The sequence below is a fragment of the Podarcis vaucheri genome (assembly GCF_965113315.1).
Source record: "Podarcis vaucheri genome assembly, chromosome: 3".
NCBI classification, from domain to species: domain Eukaryota; kingdom Metazoa; phylum Chordata; class Lepidosauria; order Squamata; family Lacertidae; genus Podarcis; species Podarcis vaucheri.
In genome coordinates this window covers 36,172,395-36,185,821 of record NC_138761.1, presented here as the reverse complement: position 1 = coordinate 36,185,821, position 13,427 = coordinate 36,172,395, and the positions used below count along the sequence as shown (strand labels likewise).

The following is a 13,427-nucleotide window of genomic DNA, read 5'->3' as shown; positions in this document are numbered from 1 at the left end:
CTTAATTTTTTTGTAAGGGAATTCTTGACTATTATTCTTTCTTCTGTGCCATAGGGCAGAATGTGCAGGCCATAGCTCAGTGGCAGAGCATCTGCTTTGTATGCAGAAGATCTCTGGTTTAATTGCTGGCATTTCCAGGTGGGGCTGGGAATCTTTCTGAAACCTTGCCAGTTTCCCCTGCCAGTCACTGCAGACAGCACTGAGTCTTATGGACCAATGGTCCAACTTGGTGCAAAGCAACTTCCTGTGTTCCTTCGTAGGGCAGAGATTCTTGTGTGCTCCATCTTTCTGAAGTCATGTTCCATAGCATCTGGTGTCATAGTAATTCAATGTTTAAAAGTCAGAATTAAAAGTATGATATTTAAATATAAAGGCTTCTGTACATCAGAGGAAGTATAACAATACCAGGTCTTGTTGTGTTCTTCAAAACATATATAGGGATCACTAGTTCCAGGCATTTTAACTTCTGGACCCAGCACAGATTTAGCCAACTGTTTGTTTCTTCAAAACACGGGATAAATGTTATAATATACTTGAATGCACTTTTATGATAGCTGTACTCCATTAGGCATTCTTAAGGGTACCTTTCTAAGTATACTTTGTGATAAGCAAGTCCTGCTGAACTCAGTAAAACTTCATTCCAAGTAATCATTTGTAGAACTGAGCCACAAACCTCTTTCCATACCACAAAAGTGAATTGAACTCATTTGCTATATGTTGAACTGTCAAGGGTGTTTGTTTGCCGTACAGCAATTTATTTATGAATTAATAGGTAACTAATCTACTGGGAGGGTCTTAGTCAAATATAGGTTTAGTAGAAAGATAAAGCCAAACTGTATTTTTTTATGTTCTTACTATATGTTTACTTTTAATGAAGTTACTTTATCTTTCGCTTAGGATTTATAAACATGGGAGACAAGCCCAGTGTATAGAAGGAGGTTGAAAATATGAATAGAGCTATTGTAATAGAAAGCAATGCATTGCCGGGTCACCTACAGTTAGACAATTATTAACACACTGGACCCCTATATTTCTCTGCTTCCTTTCTTTCGGTTTTGTTTGCTTGGTTGCAACATACCACAGAGTTTGCAATGCAAACATTTTTTGTTGTTTCTGTCTTCTTTGTAACATGCACACTGCTTCTTCTGTCATGCAGTTCTAGGTTAGCTTCAAGCAAAGCAATGTCAATATGGAGCATTCCTTAGAGCCATCTGCATCAATGTATGCCTCACTGACTGACTTTCTTGGTGTCCCGCCTGATTCATAGCGTACTAAGCAAGCTCCTAAAATTCTGAACCCTAAAGGAATAATTCAGAGTAGATCAATGAATAACTAGGAACAGATAACTAGATGAAGTGCCAAGAAGCTGTTGTTTGTCGGCAAAATATCGTGGGAAACCTAATAAGGTCTTGCGGGCTTCAAAATAGTCATTGTCTTAAATGCATAGCTGTGTCACATACCAATGTGATAAAATATAATGGAGTAAAACCTAGGGTGGAGTCTTGCTTGATGCCTACAATCATTGAAACTCTTTAAAAGAGAGTTAAGTTGCTCTCACAGAAAGCAGTGATGGCCATCAACTTGGATGGCTTTAAAAGAGAATTAGACAAATTCATGGCTATCAGTGACTACTAGTCATGGTGGCTGTGGTCAGGGGCTTAGCATCTGTGATTACCTCCAGAGGTCAAAATAAAAAAATTCCTTCCTGTAGCACCTTAAAGACCAACTAAGTTAGTTCTTGGTATAAGCTTTCGTGTGCATGCACACTTCTTCAGATACACTGAAACAGAAGTTGCCAGATCCTTCTATATATTGAGAAGGTGGGGAGGGGTATTACTTAGAAGGGTGGTGGGAATCGGAGATTGGTAGATAGCTGGGATGAGCCTGTTGACGACTCTTAACGACTGTAATAGGTCTTACAGGAAAAGGCAAGGGGTGAGAAGGTGAGAAATGGCTTAGTCATGTATAATGGGATAAGAATCCAATGTCTTTGTGGTGCATGCTTGCACTGAGGTGCATGCTTGCACTGGGCTGGGTGGATGAGTGCCACCAGAGCCCCCTGCTTCCGCTCCTGGGTCAGGCTTGATGGGGGGGGTGGAGCTGCCAGACCAGCATCAGAGAGGGGTAACGCCTCTTCTCCGAAGCTTTGCAAGGCCAGCATTAGAAATGGGCAACGCCTGGGTCAGCAATCTCTTGTCTCTCAATTAGTTATGGAACTTCCCCAGTAGTAGGAATCACAGCTACCTTGCATGGGTTTCACATGAGCTTTCTGGTCCATTTCCCTTTCATTTTCATTTGCGAACCACCTTGTGATCTTTGGGTGAAGGGTGGCGTGCAAATTTAATAAGTAGTAATAATTTTCATAATCCCGCTGTGCCCCATTTCCGCATGTACATTTTGATCCGCATATTAGTTGGCAAGATGAGGGTCAGCTCAGTTCATGTTGTGATTCATAAAGATCAAATTTCTCAAATATTGTTTATGTGCAGCAGAAGTTGTACGTGACCAAAGAATCGCAGCCTAACATCTTGGCAGCTTTTAAACAGAACGGCTAAATGGAACTTGCATGTTCAAAAGTAGCATGCCCCCGAGTATCAGCTCTTTGGGTATGCAAACACAGAGCTCTATTTCTGTCATTCCCTTCTTGTGAGCTTGCCATAGGAATCTTGCTGTTTGGTGTTGGAAATAGAATGAAGGGCTATGCTGGCTTTTGACCTGAACCAAGAAGCCATTGCCTGTATTTGTAACACATGATTTTTAGCCCCTGACCAGTCATCCCTAGTGGAGTAAGATTTGCACAATACTTTTGTAGCAGGAGTGGGAAAACTCCAGCCTATGGGCCATTGTTGGCCAGCTAGGGTGTGCAATTTGGCATGCAAGACCGTTTTCTCCAACTCCTGCTCACATGTCAATCAGCTGGCATCACTTGTGACATCAGCTTATGGGGGGAGGGGGGGTTCCTTTGTTTGCTGGCTGCATGCATACCAAGGATAAATCATGCTCAGTTGGCTATGCATACCTGTTCCATGCATAGCCAAACCGGTCCTACCCAGTCAAAGCAAGCAGTCTCATTTTTTTGCAGGTATTGGCTGAGAGAGGGACTTTTTGGTCTCGCAGCAGATGCTTTCAAAATGCCAGCTTCTCCCCCACTCCATCAGTTGATGGAGATGGGAGCAAGAAGTGCTTTGCTAGCCTGGTGCAGAGCATTGGGCCAGCAATGCCCCTTATGCTACAGTTCCCAAGCGCCTAACAGCTATTTGGGTGTCAGACACTTGGGAGCCCTGAATATAGGGTTTTGACACATGCATGAGACAACCCACCTGTTAATCCTGTGGTCTCAATAATGGCACCATTTGATTGACAGGGGGGTTGTGTCACCCATCTGTGAAAGTTCGCCTGCAGGGTGGGCCAAATTTTTCCCCTCACCCTAATTCTATAGCTAATTAATTTAAGAAGCTGCAATATACCAGAGTGAGAAATTTGAAATACTCATTTTTTGACCCTGTGGTCCTCTCTGTAAGGCAAAAAGTATTGGATTTGAGTCTAGCTACTTTTGTTCAATACTGCTGGCAAGAATTTTAATTTTTGTACCACACTCTTATAAAAGAAAAAAAACCTGCAGCAGCAAGAGTTGTTGCCATTTTGAACTGGTGGGCATGTCCCCCAACGCCAGTGGGCCACTAGTCAGTTGCCTGATTTCATCATAACATCAAATGAGCTGTTTTCCTTTGCCCCTGCATTTTGGCATCAAGCTGTATGGACAAAGAATGTGTTTTTCTGCGGAGGCTGCCTTAGGCGCCAGTCAACTGATCAGCACTTCAGTTCCAGTAGTGCCAGTCAACAAAGCATTTGATGACACATGGGCCCCTCTGCCCCTCATATTTGACATCAGAGAACACTAGAAGCTGTGCAAAGGGAACTGAATCTGACCAACAGGTTGCTTCTTATCTCTCCTACACACACACACACCACCCATTGGCCAAATTTGAGAGATGGACAGCACTTTGCAGCACCAACAACCATCTCATCAGTGGAACTTCAGTACATTGCATTGTTATTTTGAGTCAGCTGATCTTCAGTGCTTCAGAAGCCAAGTGTGAAGCACTTCTTTAGCTCTATAAATCAACTGATCATTAGGACTTCAGAAGAATCTGCTGATTGGTACTTCAGAAGCCCCTTTTGGCCCAGCTAGCTTAAATGAAGAGGCCTGGCAGCCCTAATTAGATCCATGGGCTGGAGGTTCCTTAAAATTAATTATTGTGAAGCTTTGTGGCTTGTAATAGACTTCGTGGAAATATTCCTCAAAAAGCACTTATATTCTTGGGGTCAAATAAATCTCATGTCTTCCACTGACACATTTTTCCTTTTTATTTTTAGCATGGCGACAGAATTATACCTTCCTGACTAGATATCACTGTTTAACAACACAAGTTGTGCAAACGTGTTAGATGAAGTGACTCACATGTATGAAGTTATTTTTAGACTTTTAATTTGTGCTATACAGAATGTAACGGGGGGAGACGGTATACAGCTAGAGCCCTTTATTATGGCTTACAGAGCTCATGAACTCATCATGCCTTTAAAAGATGACTAAGCAAGGGGTCTGTTAGCACTTCCAGGAATTTACAGACATGACTCATGCATCTATTGTCTACAGACATAGCACCAAGGTATCTGTGAGTCAACTTGTTTGGAAATAGTATTTGCAGCAGTTGACATGAATGCTAACATACTTTTTATCTAGAAAACATGAAAAAAAAACTTAAGCATGGTTTTGCAAAGTTCAGATTCTCAAGCCAAATTCAGGCAGTCTTTGGGCATGTAGCAGGCTGTCTGAAATGTTTGCATATGCTGGTGTCAGCATTTTCTATCTTTATTAGAGCTGTTCCTTGATCTAATCTAGGATCGCCAGTAATTCTGCGTAGAAGCCTTGGGTTTATCTTTGCTCCCCCTTTTCTGTTGCAAAGCCTTGTCACTTCTATATAGCAAAATCTCTCTTTCTCCTCTTGGTTGAAACTCAAGGTTTGTGTTCTAGTCACCTCCTGCCTTGCCTAATTCAACCTTATTTTGGAAGGAGGATTATGGCTAGAGGTGAGAGAACTGAGATGTGCCAAAGTCATTCACCTCATTCAGTCCAAATGATCCCTCTCCTCAGTTTTCTACACTGTTTACCAAGCTCCTTCCCACCATCTGATATAAAAACTCCTTGCTCTTACTGCTAAAGCCCTCCACAGACTTGTCCCTGTCTCCTGTCCTCCACCCCATGACTTTTCTCAGACACATTTTGCCTCTGCTGCTCAAGTGTCCTGCTTTTTTAAGTTTTTCTGCCCTTCCTTTCTTGCACACTGAATCCCCTCCTAGGACTACATAGTTTTAACTCCCAATATTTGTTCAAAATCCCTCATCAGACTTCTCCTGTTTTTTATATAATTTTTATTAAATTTTCTGTTTTATGTTTTAGAATATTCATTTAAGCAACCTTAAAATATCAATGACTTCTCCTCTTCTCTTTCCATGGTTCATTTTGCATAACATAAATTCCTGCATATTTTACATAAACTGAACCATTCAGTATTCCATTATTACATCCATCAAAGCTTATTTACACTGTTGAATTTATCTTAACGCTGCCAACGTTTTCAAGGGTACACAATTTCAATAAACATTTTCCAGTCTTCTTTAAACGTATGTTCTTCTTGTTCTCTTATTCTATATGATAGGTCTGCAAGCTGCACATATTCCATCAGTTTAAGTTACCATTCTTCTTTAGTTGGGACCTCGCTCGTTTTCCAGCCTCTTAAGCCTTTGGCTCGCTCGTTTTCCAGCCTCTTAAGCCTTTGGCTGGTAACCTCAGCTGGTAAAGATCCCCATGTTATTCCAACTGCTGCTGTCAGCTCATCGGCCCAGGCTTCTGAGGATGGGAGAGGTGTATTGGATACCTGAGTTCTTGTTCTTGCTGGTTTAATTTATAACTGGAATGTTGTGTTTGGTTTCCTATGTTTGATTTCATTGCTATGTTTTGTTTTGAATTTATGTCTTTCTGCCCTAGGACTTTTGGGCAAAGGACCAAGGTTAATTTTTTTAAAGAAATAATGAAGAGTGTCTGTGCATATCTTCCCCTGTCCCCCTTGCTTTTCCTTTCCCTCTCCTCCTGTTGGACTTCCCATAGATGAAATGTAGGCTGTTTCAGACTTGGTGGTATGAGAGTCAGTGTGGAGTAGTAACTAGAATGTTGAATTAGAACTGGGACAGACATGCTTCAGATCCCTGCTCAGCCATGCTTCTCACTGTTACTTTGGTCTGTGTCTACATCTTGGCCTATGGCTGGTTGTGAGGATATAGGTTGCGGGGACAAAACATCTATTCTACCTCAAACTCTTTGGAAGGAAGGCAGAATACAAATGTAATGAAATAAATACATACCTGTATGTATGTATAAATAAATACATTCCAAGGCCACTGCTTGTGTTAAACTTTTCAATTTTGTATCTAGTTATATTGATCTTTTATATTTCATGTGGGGCAAGTTCTCGTCTTCAGAGGGGGGTCATGAATACAGGGAGCAAGGGGAAAGTTCTGTAAGAAATTGGAAATCAGCTGGGGCTAAGAAGTGAAATTGTTCACAGGAGATTTGGGGTCAGGAGAAGCTGCACGTTAAGGAGGAATTATAGAAGTACAAATGTACTATGGGCACGAAAGCTGAGAAGGCATGGGGGTCAACTTGATCATGCACATTGATTCAATAACTGGACATAATAGAACCTTGGTGGGGGGTTAGTTAACTGGAAGAAGCCTTTGCTTCCCTTTTCTTCTGAAACAGTCCTGTGGTTGGGGTGGGTGGGGGATTCAGCAGTCACTGAAAGACTAATCACCGCAAATGAAAGCTTTTCTGAATTGACAGTCATGTCTCTATTATGCTTTTAAACATGACTTCAGTACTATATACTTTGCTCTTAAAACAAAGCTTTTGACTTACTTAATAAGAGGAAAACTGCTATTAGTGCCTTTCTCAGTAAGTCAGGGGTTTTAAAAATCTAGATAATGGGGAAATTTAGGATTCTTGAGTAAAAAGACAAATGAAACTAATACAACAGATACTGTTAACTTTCTTCACTGAAGTTTTATTATCCTCTCTCACTGCTTTATACCACTTGCAGAAAGAAATTTTGCTTTTAAAAGAAACCTGATGCTTGAGGGAAAAGTAATTTAAAATAACAACCAAACACATAAAGGAAATGGAATTTAAATACAAAGCGCAAACAGCAAAGAATAGAATTATAGAGTTGGAAGGGATCACAAGGGTTATCTAGTCCAACGCTATGCAATGCAGGAATCTCAACTAGATCATACAAGGCAGGTGGCCATCCAGCCTCTGCTTAAAAGCCTCAAGGGAAGGAGAGCATTTGTGGCCCCCACCTAGAGCTTATAAAACAATTTGAAACAAAATAAAAAAAATCCTTCCAGTAGCCCCTTAGACACCAACTAAGTTTGTTATTGGTATGAGCTTTCGTGTACATGCACACTTTTTCAGATACTTTTGTGCATGCATGTGAAAGCTCATACCAATAACAAACTTAGTTGGTCTCTTAGGGGCTACTGGAATGAATTTTTAAATTTTGTTTCGACTACGGCAGACCAACATGGTTACCTATCTGTAACTAAAACAATTTGAGTTTGTTGAGTGAAAGGAAGCTTTACGTTGTCATAATGTTAAAGTTTTGCTGTGGATGTTGCACTGATAAGCTTAGAAGTTTCTTAATCTGTTTGTCAAATGAGGAAGATGAAAGCAAGAAAGAACAAAATCCCTTAACCTGTCGTCTTTTTCTTCTTTGCAGTTGACCTCCCACTCTATTTTCCTCGGGACCAGCCAACATTAACGTTTCAGTCTGTCTATCACTTCACTAACAGTGGGGAGCTCTATTCGCAGGCCCAGAAAAACTACCCCTACAGTCCACGTTGGGATGGCAATGAGATGGCCAAAAGAGCAAAGTAAGTCATTTCTCCTTTTGTGGGGTAGTTCTGCAATATACTATACATGTACTGTAGTTTGCTTTCTGTTTGAACTAGCTAACCGCCTCTGAAATGTGATTAGGGGAAAGTGAGGTGAATGAAGCCTAAGCTACTTTCTTACATGCAGATACACTCTGCTCCATTCACTTTCTTCCCTCCAGACCTTTTCCTTACCGCCAAACTTTAGCTCCTTTTCCTTTTAGCTCCCCTCCCTATTACATGACCTTCCGATTCTCAGGTGTCCTCCTTAAATGAAGTGCAGATTTGTCAAGTACATCCCAGGGCAGTTCCCAACATAAAAATGATAAACATAAAAATGGGTTTTTCATCTCTGTCCGGCCATGTTCTCCTCAAGTCCTCCAGTTGTTGACTCTGCCATTCATTGCCCTCAACTCCTTGAAATACCAAGGAGCCAACATAACTCAGTGACTTGCTGACAGACATGTCAATGTGACCATATTGGTAGCATGAGTAATCTCCCAATTTCTGACAGGACCACTGGACAGATCTGTGGGAAATTCCCCCAGGGACATTAGGAAGCTATCTGGCTCCATACATCTCCAGTGGTAGATGTTTCCATTGGCCCCATACCCTGCAGCATACAGCCCAAGCCTGATTAGAGGGTCATATATCCATGACAGCAGTCTTTGTCAGCTCCCCCACCAAACACTAGTACAGAAAAGCAGGTCTAACGTGTGTCCTGCCACATGCATTTTGCCAGATATAATCTGAGACAGTCCCATGGTTTTCATGGCAGTGATGAAATTTTGAGCTGCTCCAAATAAGGTTGCCTCAGCATGTGTGTTGAAATCCCCCCAACTATAGCCTTGGGGTTCTCCACACCACCTCCACCAGCTCAAGCAGGCATGTAATTGTTACTTTCAGCAATTTTCTTATTCTGAAACCTGTAGTGGGATTATACAATTGTATTTATCCATTTTATTGTGGCAATATTGAGCAGATCTACATCGTTAAGCCACTCTTTGCTTTGTTTCACTTTACTTCAAGGGCCAAAGTATTTGAAGTAAAATAAATGGAAGATTTGAAATTGGGAGATAGGTGGCCATTTTGGCCACATCTAAAGATGGTTTTTTAAGAAGTTGTTTAATAACCACCTCTTTCAGCGGGTCTGGGAAGGCTCCCTCACAGAGGGAAGCATTCACCACCCTGCAGAGCCCATCTCCCAGCCCTTCCAGGCATGCTTTTATTAGCCAGGATGGGCAAGGATCAAGGAGACAGGTGATTGGTTTCACTTGTCCAAGCCGCCTGTCCACATCCTCGGAGGTAACAGATTGGAATTGATTCCATGCAACTCGACTAGACAGGGCTCTAGCACTCTCCTGCCCCAGCCCTGCTCCCACTGTGGAGTCTACCTTTTCCCGAATCTGAGTGACTTTATCTGCAAAACTTTGCAAAATCATTGCAGGAGATCTTGGGGTCTTTACCAGGCCCCGATGGCAAAGGTGGTTCTGTTAAATTGTGAACTACCTGAAAGAGTCTCCTGAGGATGTGAAGAAAGTCCTCTTCATCATCGCTATCGCCACTTGGTAGGCTGAATATTGACCTCCAACCCGTGTCTGGTCCAATTCAGAATGAGTTTTCCGCCACTGGCGCTCTAGCCGTCTCAGCAATTGTTTCATCACCCTCAGCTCCGGGGGAAACCGGAGAGGGCGCAATTGGAGAGGGCGCTTCAGAGCCATACAGTTGATAGCCCTAGTTAACTCTGCATTCCAGTGGGCCACCAGGGAATCAACTGAAAGGCCATCAACATGGGATAAAACATCCCTTACCACCCTCTGGAAACCGTTTGGCTCCATTAAAGGGGGGGCAGACCATCGGAATCAGTCCCACCTCCCTGCAGAGGGGAAGGGTCGCAGAGAAGTCCAGTTGTACCAGGAAGTGATCTGACCATGGCACTTTCTTTGTTTCGCTCTTACTGGGTGTCAGATCACCTACGTCAGTAGAGGTGAACACCAGGTCTAAGGCATGCCTGTGGCTATGAGTTGGGCCAGACTTATTCAGGGACAGCCCCATGGAGGCCGTATTTTCCACGGTCCCAAGCGTCCCCTTGTAGGTGCTTTCTATTGGCCTGTCAAATTGCAAAAAAATTTGAAACAGCAGCATGTTAGAAATCAGCAAGTTGTAAAAATAAAATAGGTTTGATCACTCCTTGAAATATAGCAGAAAGCACCGTTCGGTTTAGTTTAGTTGTGATTAATGGATGAATATGCTGATACCATAGTATAGCAAAATAGAAAAGTTTTCGTTACATGTGGATTGCTACATGTAATTAGTGCATTCTCTGTGGGGCTCCATTGCATTTGATCCAGAAACTGCAGTTGGTGCAGAATGCAGTTGGGGTGTTATTGGATTGTTGTTTTTATTTTGATTATATATATTGTGGTTTTTCTGTTGATCTTTTCTGTGAACCTTCCGGAGATCTCCGGGTATAGGGTGGTATATAAATCTAATAAATAATAATAATTAATAATAATAATGCTGCCACACAATTGCGGTCAGTGGGAAACCCTGCCGGTATATAACATCTTGTTCAGATGTTGCCGATTTGCTACCAGGCCAAGTTCAAGTTGTTAATATTAGCACATAAAGACATTAAGAGCTTGGAATCAGTTTACTTGTGGGGTCATCTTAATCTATATATGCCCACTTGACTGCCTTGATCTGCAGAACTGGCATTATGGCAGGTGTTGCGTAATACTCACTCCGCACTGGTAAAAAATTCGATTTTTTAGTCTGCAAGCACCTGCACTTTGGAACTCTCTGCTGATTGACATCAGGCAGGGGCCTTCGCTGTACTCTTATCAGCACCTGCTTAAAACATTCTCATGTAGTCAAGCCTGCCCAGTCAAACAGAATTTACATGTGTTTTATTTCTTTTTAACTACTGCTGATTTCAATCATATTTTGAATGTTTAAATACCTGTTTTTAATTGTTTTTTAAAAATCAATTTTGATGTTTTTATATATATTTTTGCAACCCACTTAAGAGGGCATTTTGTTTGTTTTGCTTTTACAGTCAAGCAGTATATAATTTTGTTAATAAATGAATAACTTTTGCCAGGGGAATATAAAGAACTATAATTCTGCCCTCAGTTAAGTCTGTGATCAGTGACATGATTGATTTAAATTAATCTAAGGATGAATAAAGTGACTGGTAGAAGTGCCACCCGATAATTAGGGGGCTTCTCACTTCATGTTTTGCTTTATTTTGAAGCATGTGGGCTGGTCGTGATTGCATGAAGGTATAGATTACAGTTCAGGGTGAGCACATGGAAATCTGAAAGCACCCTGGGAAGGGAATGAGATTCCTTGTCATTGTGAACAAAGGCTGTCAATTTAAGGTGACATCCTTGAACCTGTGAAACAGCTTCAGCTATGGAAACACATATTCAGTAATATGTGAAGGGAACTGTACACCTGAATTTGCTTCACTGTTGAAGGCGACCAGGTTCTGAATTTAGGCTGGCTGATTATTCTGTTTCACTTTTTGCTTATTTTTCCATAGTCATGGAATAGACCATAAAAAAACCTCTCACATAGTAGGAGTGCAGTATACAGCATTTTTAACTATCTGCAATGGTGAATTGCAGCATAGATAACCAGTGTGGTTGAGAATTTGAACTTTTTTTAAAATACAGGAATGTCAAATAGTACCTGTCCTTATGGTGATATACTGCAGTGGGAATTTTTAAAGACATTGATCCTTCATGGGAGGTGCTGCCAGTTTAAACATGCCTACCGTTTATTGTCTTGTTGGGTGTGTCCTTATTATCTTGCCCTTCCAGGGTTCTGGCATGGGTGTTACTCAGAAGATCAAGAGAAGCAGTTATAAATCAATATCATCTCTCACAAAATATTACGCAGCATAGACAGGTGTAGTAGTATAAGAATTCACAGAGGTCACTGTAAATTCTTATTATAAGACCTTTTTAAGAAAATGAACAAGTTAAAATGCAGTGCCATCACAGTTTCTTCAAAAGTTTGGGGAAGACATCATAAAAGAAGATCATTTTGTATTCCCTCCTTTTCACTGCTTCTGGTTGTGCTCTCTGCCCTGACCATTGGACTGACAAAGCTGTTCGTATAATCAAGCAATAGCCTTCAAATGTGAAGTCAATGGTGGTGTTCCTCCAAATACCACCAGCTGGAGGTTGAGACCAAACATTTTTGCCTTCAAACGTGGGTTTCCCAGAGGCATCTCTCCAACTACTGTTGGAATCAGGACTAGATCCTGGACTGGGTGGACCTTTGATCTGATCCAACAGGGTTATTCTTATGCCAGGATTTAAGACAGTAAGACTCTGCACAAAATAAGCCCCCTCTGCTGTCCTTGTCCTGCAAGAAATAGGGTTTGGCTCAGATCCACTTCCATCTCAGCTTTTTATGATGGAGGACCTCTGTAGCCACCCCCAACGACACGATCTCAAGATGGAAGGGGAGGGAACAGCTGCAGTCGCCTGCGATTCCTGCGCAATGTTTGCCATCTTGCCAAAGGTTGCAGGCAGCTTTACCTGCAGCAATTGCATGTTGATTGCCCTCTTAAAAGACAAAGTCCAGCAACTGGAGGAACGTGTAGCTACGCTCCAAAGAATTGGAGAGCTGGAGCTCTTCTTGGAAGCAACAGAGCACACCGTCTCCACCAAGGAGGAGACAGGGGACTCCCCTGAGAAGGAGTCTAGTTCACCAACACAGGAGCCAGATATATGGAGAAACGTGACTCAAAGAAGTAGGAGGCCCAGAGTTCACTCTGATTGTTTAGAAATACACAATCGCTTTGAGGTCCTCTCCCCTAGCATGGAAGACGAAGAGCAGACTCCATTTGAGGATCTCTCCCTCATTACAGTCGATCAGGTATATGAAGACGAGCAGCAAAGTCAGTCCTCAGGGAATGTGCAGGCGACCTTGGAACGGACAGCTCACGGAAGAACCCCGACCAAACCCAAGAGGAGGCGTGTAGTGGTGATAGGGGATTCCCTACTGAGGGGAACAGAAGCAGTGATCTGTGGGCCTGACAAGATGTCTCGGGAAGTGTGCTGTCTCCCCGGGGCTAAGATCCAAGATGTAACTGAACGACTGCAAGGAATCATAAAACCCACTGACAAATACCCCTTCCTCTTGGTTCATGTGGGAACCAATGACACTGCAAGCAATAGCCTCCAGAAGATCAAAAGAGACTACGAGGCTCTCGGCAGGAAATTGAAGCAACTAAATGCACAAATTGTCATCTCATCTGTCCTCCCAGTTGAACGACGTGGCCCAGGGAGAGAGGGGAAAATAGTGGAAGTGAACAGCTGGCTTCGCAAATGGTGTAAGCAGGAACGGTTTGGATTCTTAGATCACGGACTGCAGTTTCTTGAAGATGGACTTCTGGCGAGTGATGGGCTGCACCTCACAAC

At 42.2% G+C, this 13,427-nt stretch overlaps 1 protein-coding gene and 1 long non-coding RNA gene across 2 annotated transcripts in view; one reads left to right on the top strand and one right to left on the bottom strand.

Annotated features, from left to right (window-relative positions):
- Nucleotides 1-13,427, bottom strand: part of LOC309527909 — a 264,484-nt gene that overhangs the window by 25,899 nt on the left and 225,158 nt on the right. The window lies entirely within an intron of this gene.
- BABAM2 (BRISC and BRCA1 A complex member 2) overlaps nt 1-13,427 on the top strand; it is a 140,262-nt gene that overhangs the window by 101,448 nt on the left and 25,387 nt on the right. Inside the window, exon 11 of the mRNA XM_082214867.1 lies at nt 7,836-7,989. Within this exon, the coding sequence (XP_082070993.1) occupies nt 7,836-7,989 (154 nt within the window). The remainder of the gene's footprint in view (nt 1-7,835; nt 7,990-13,427) is intronic.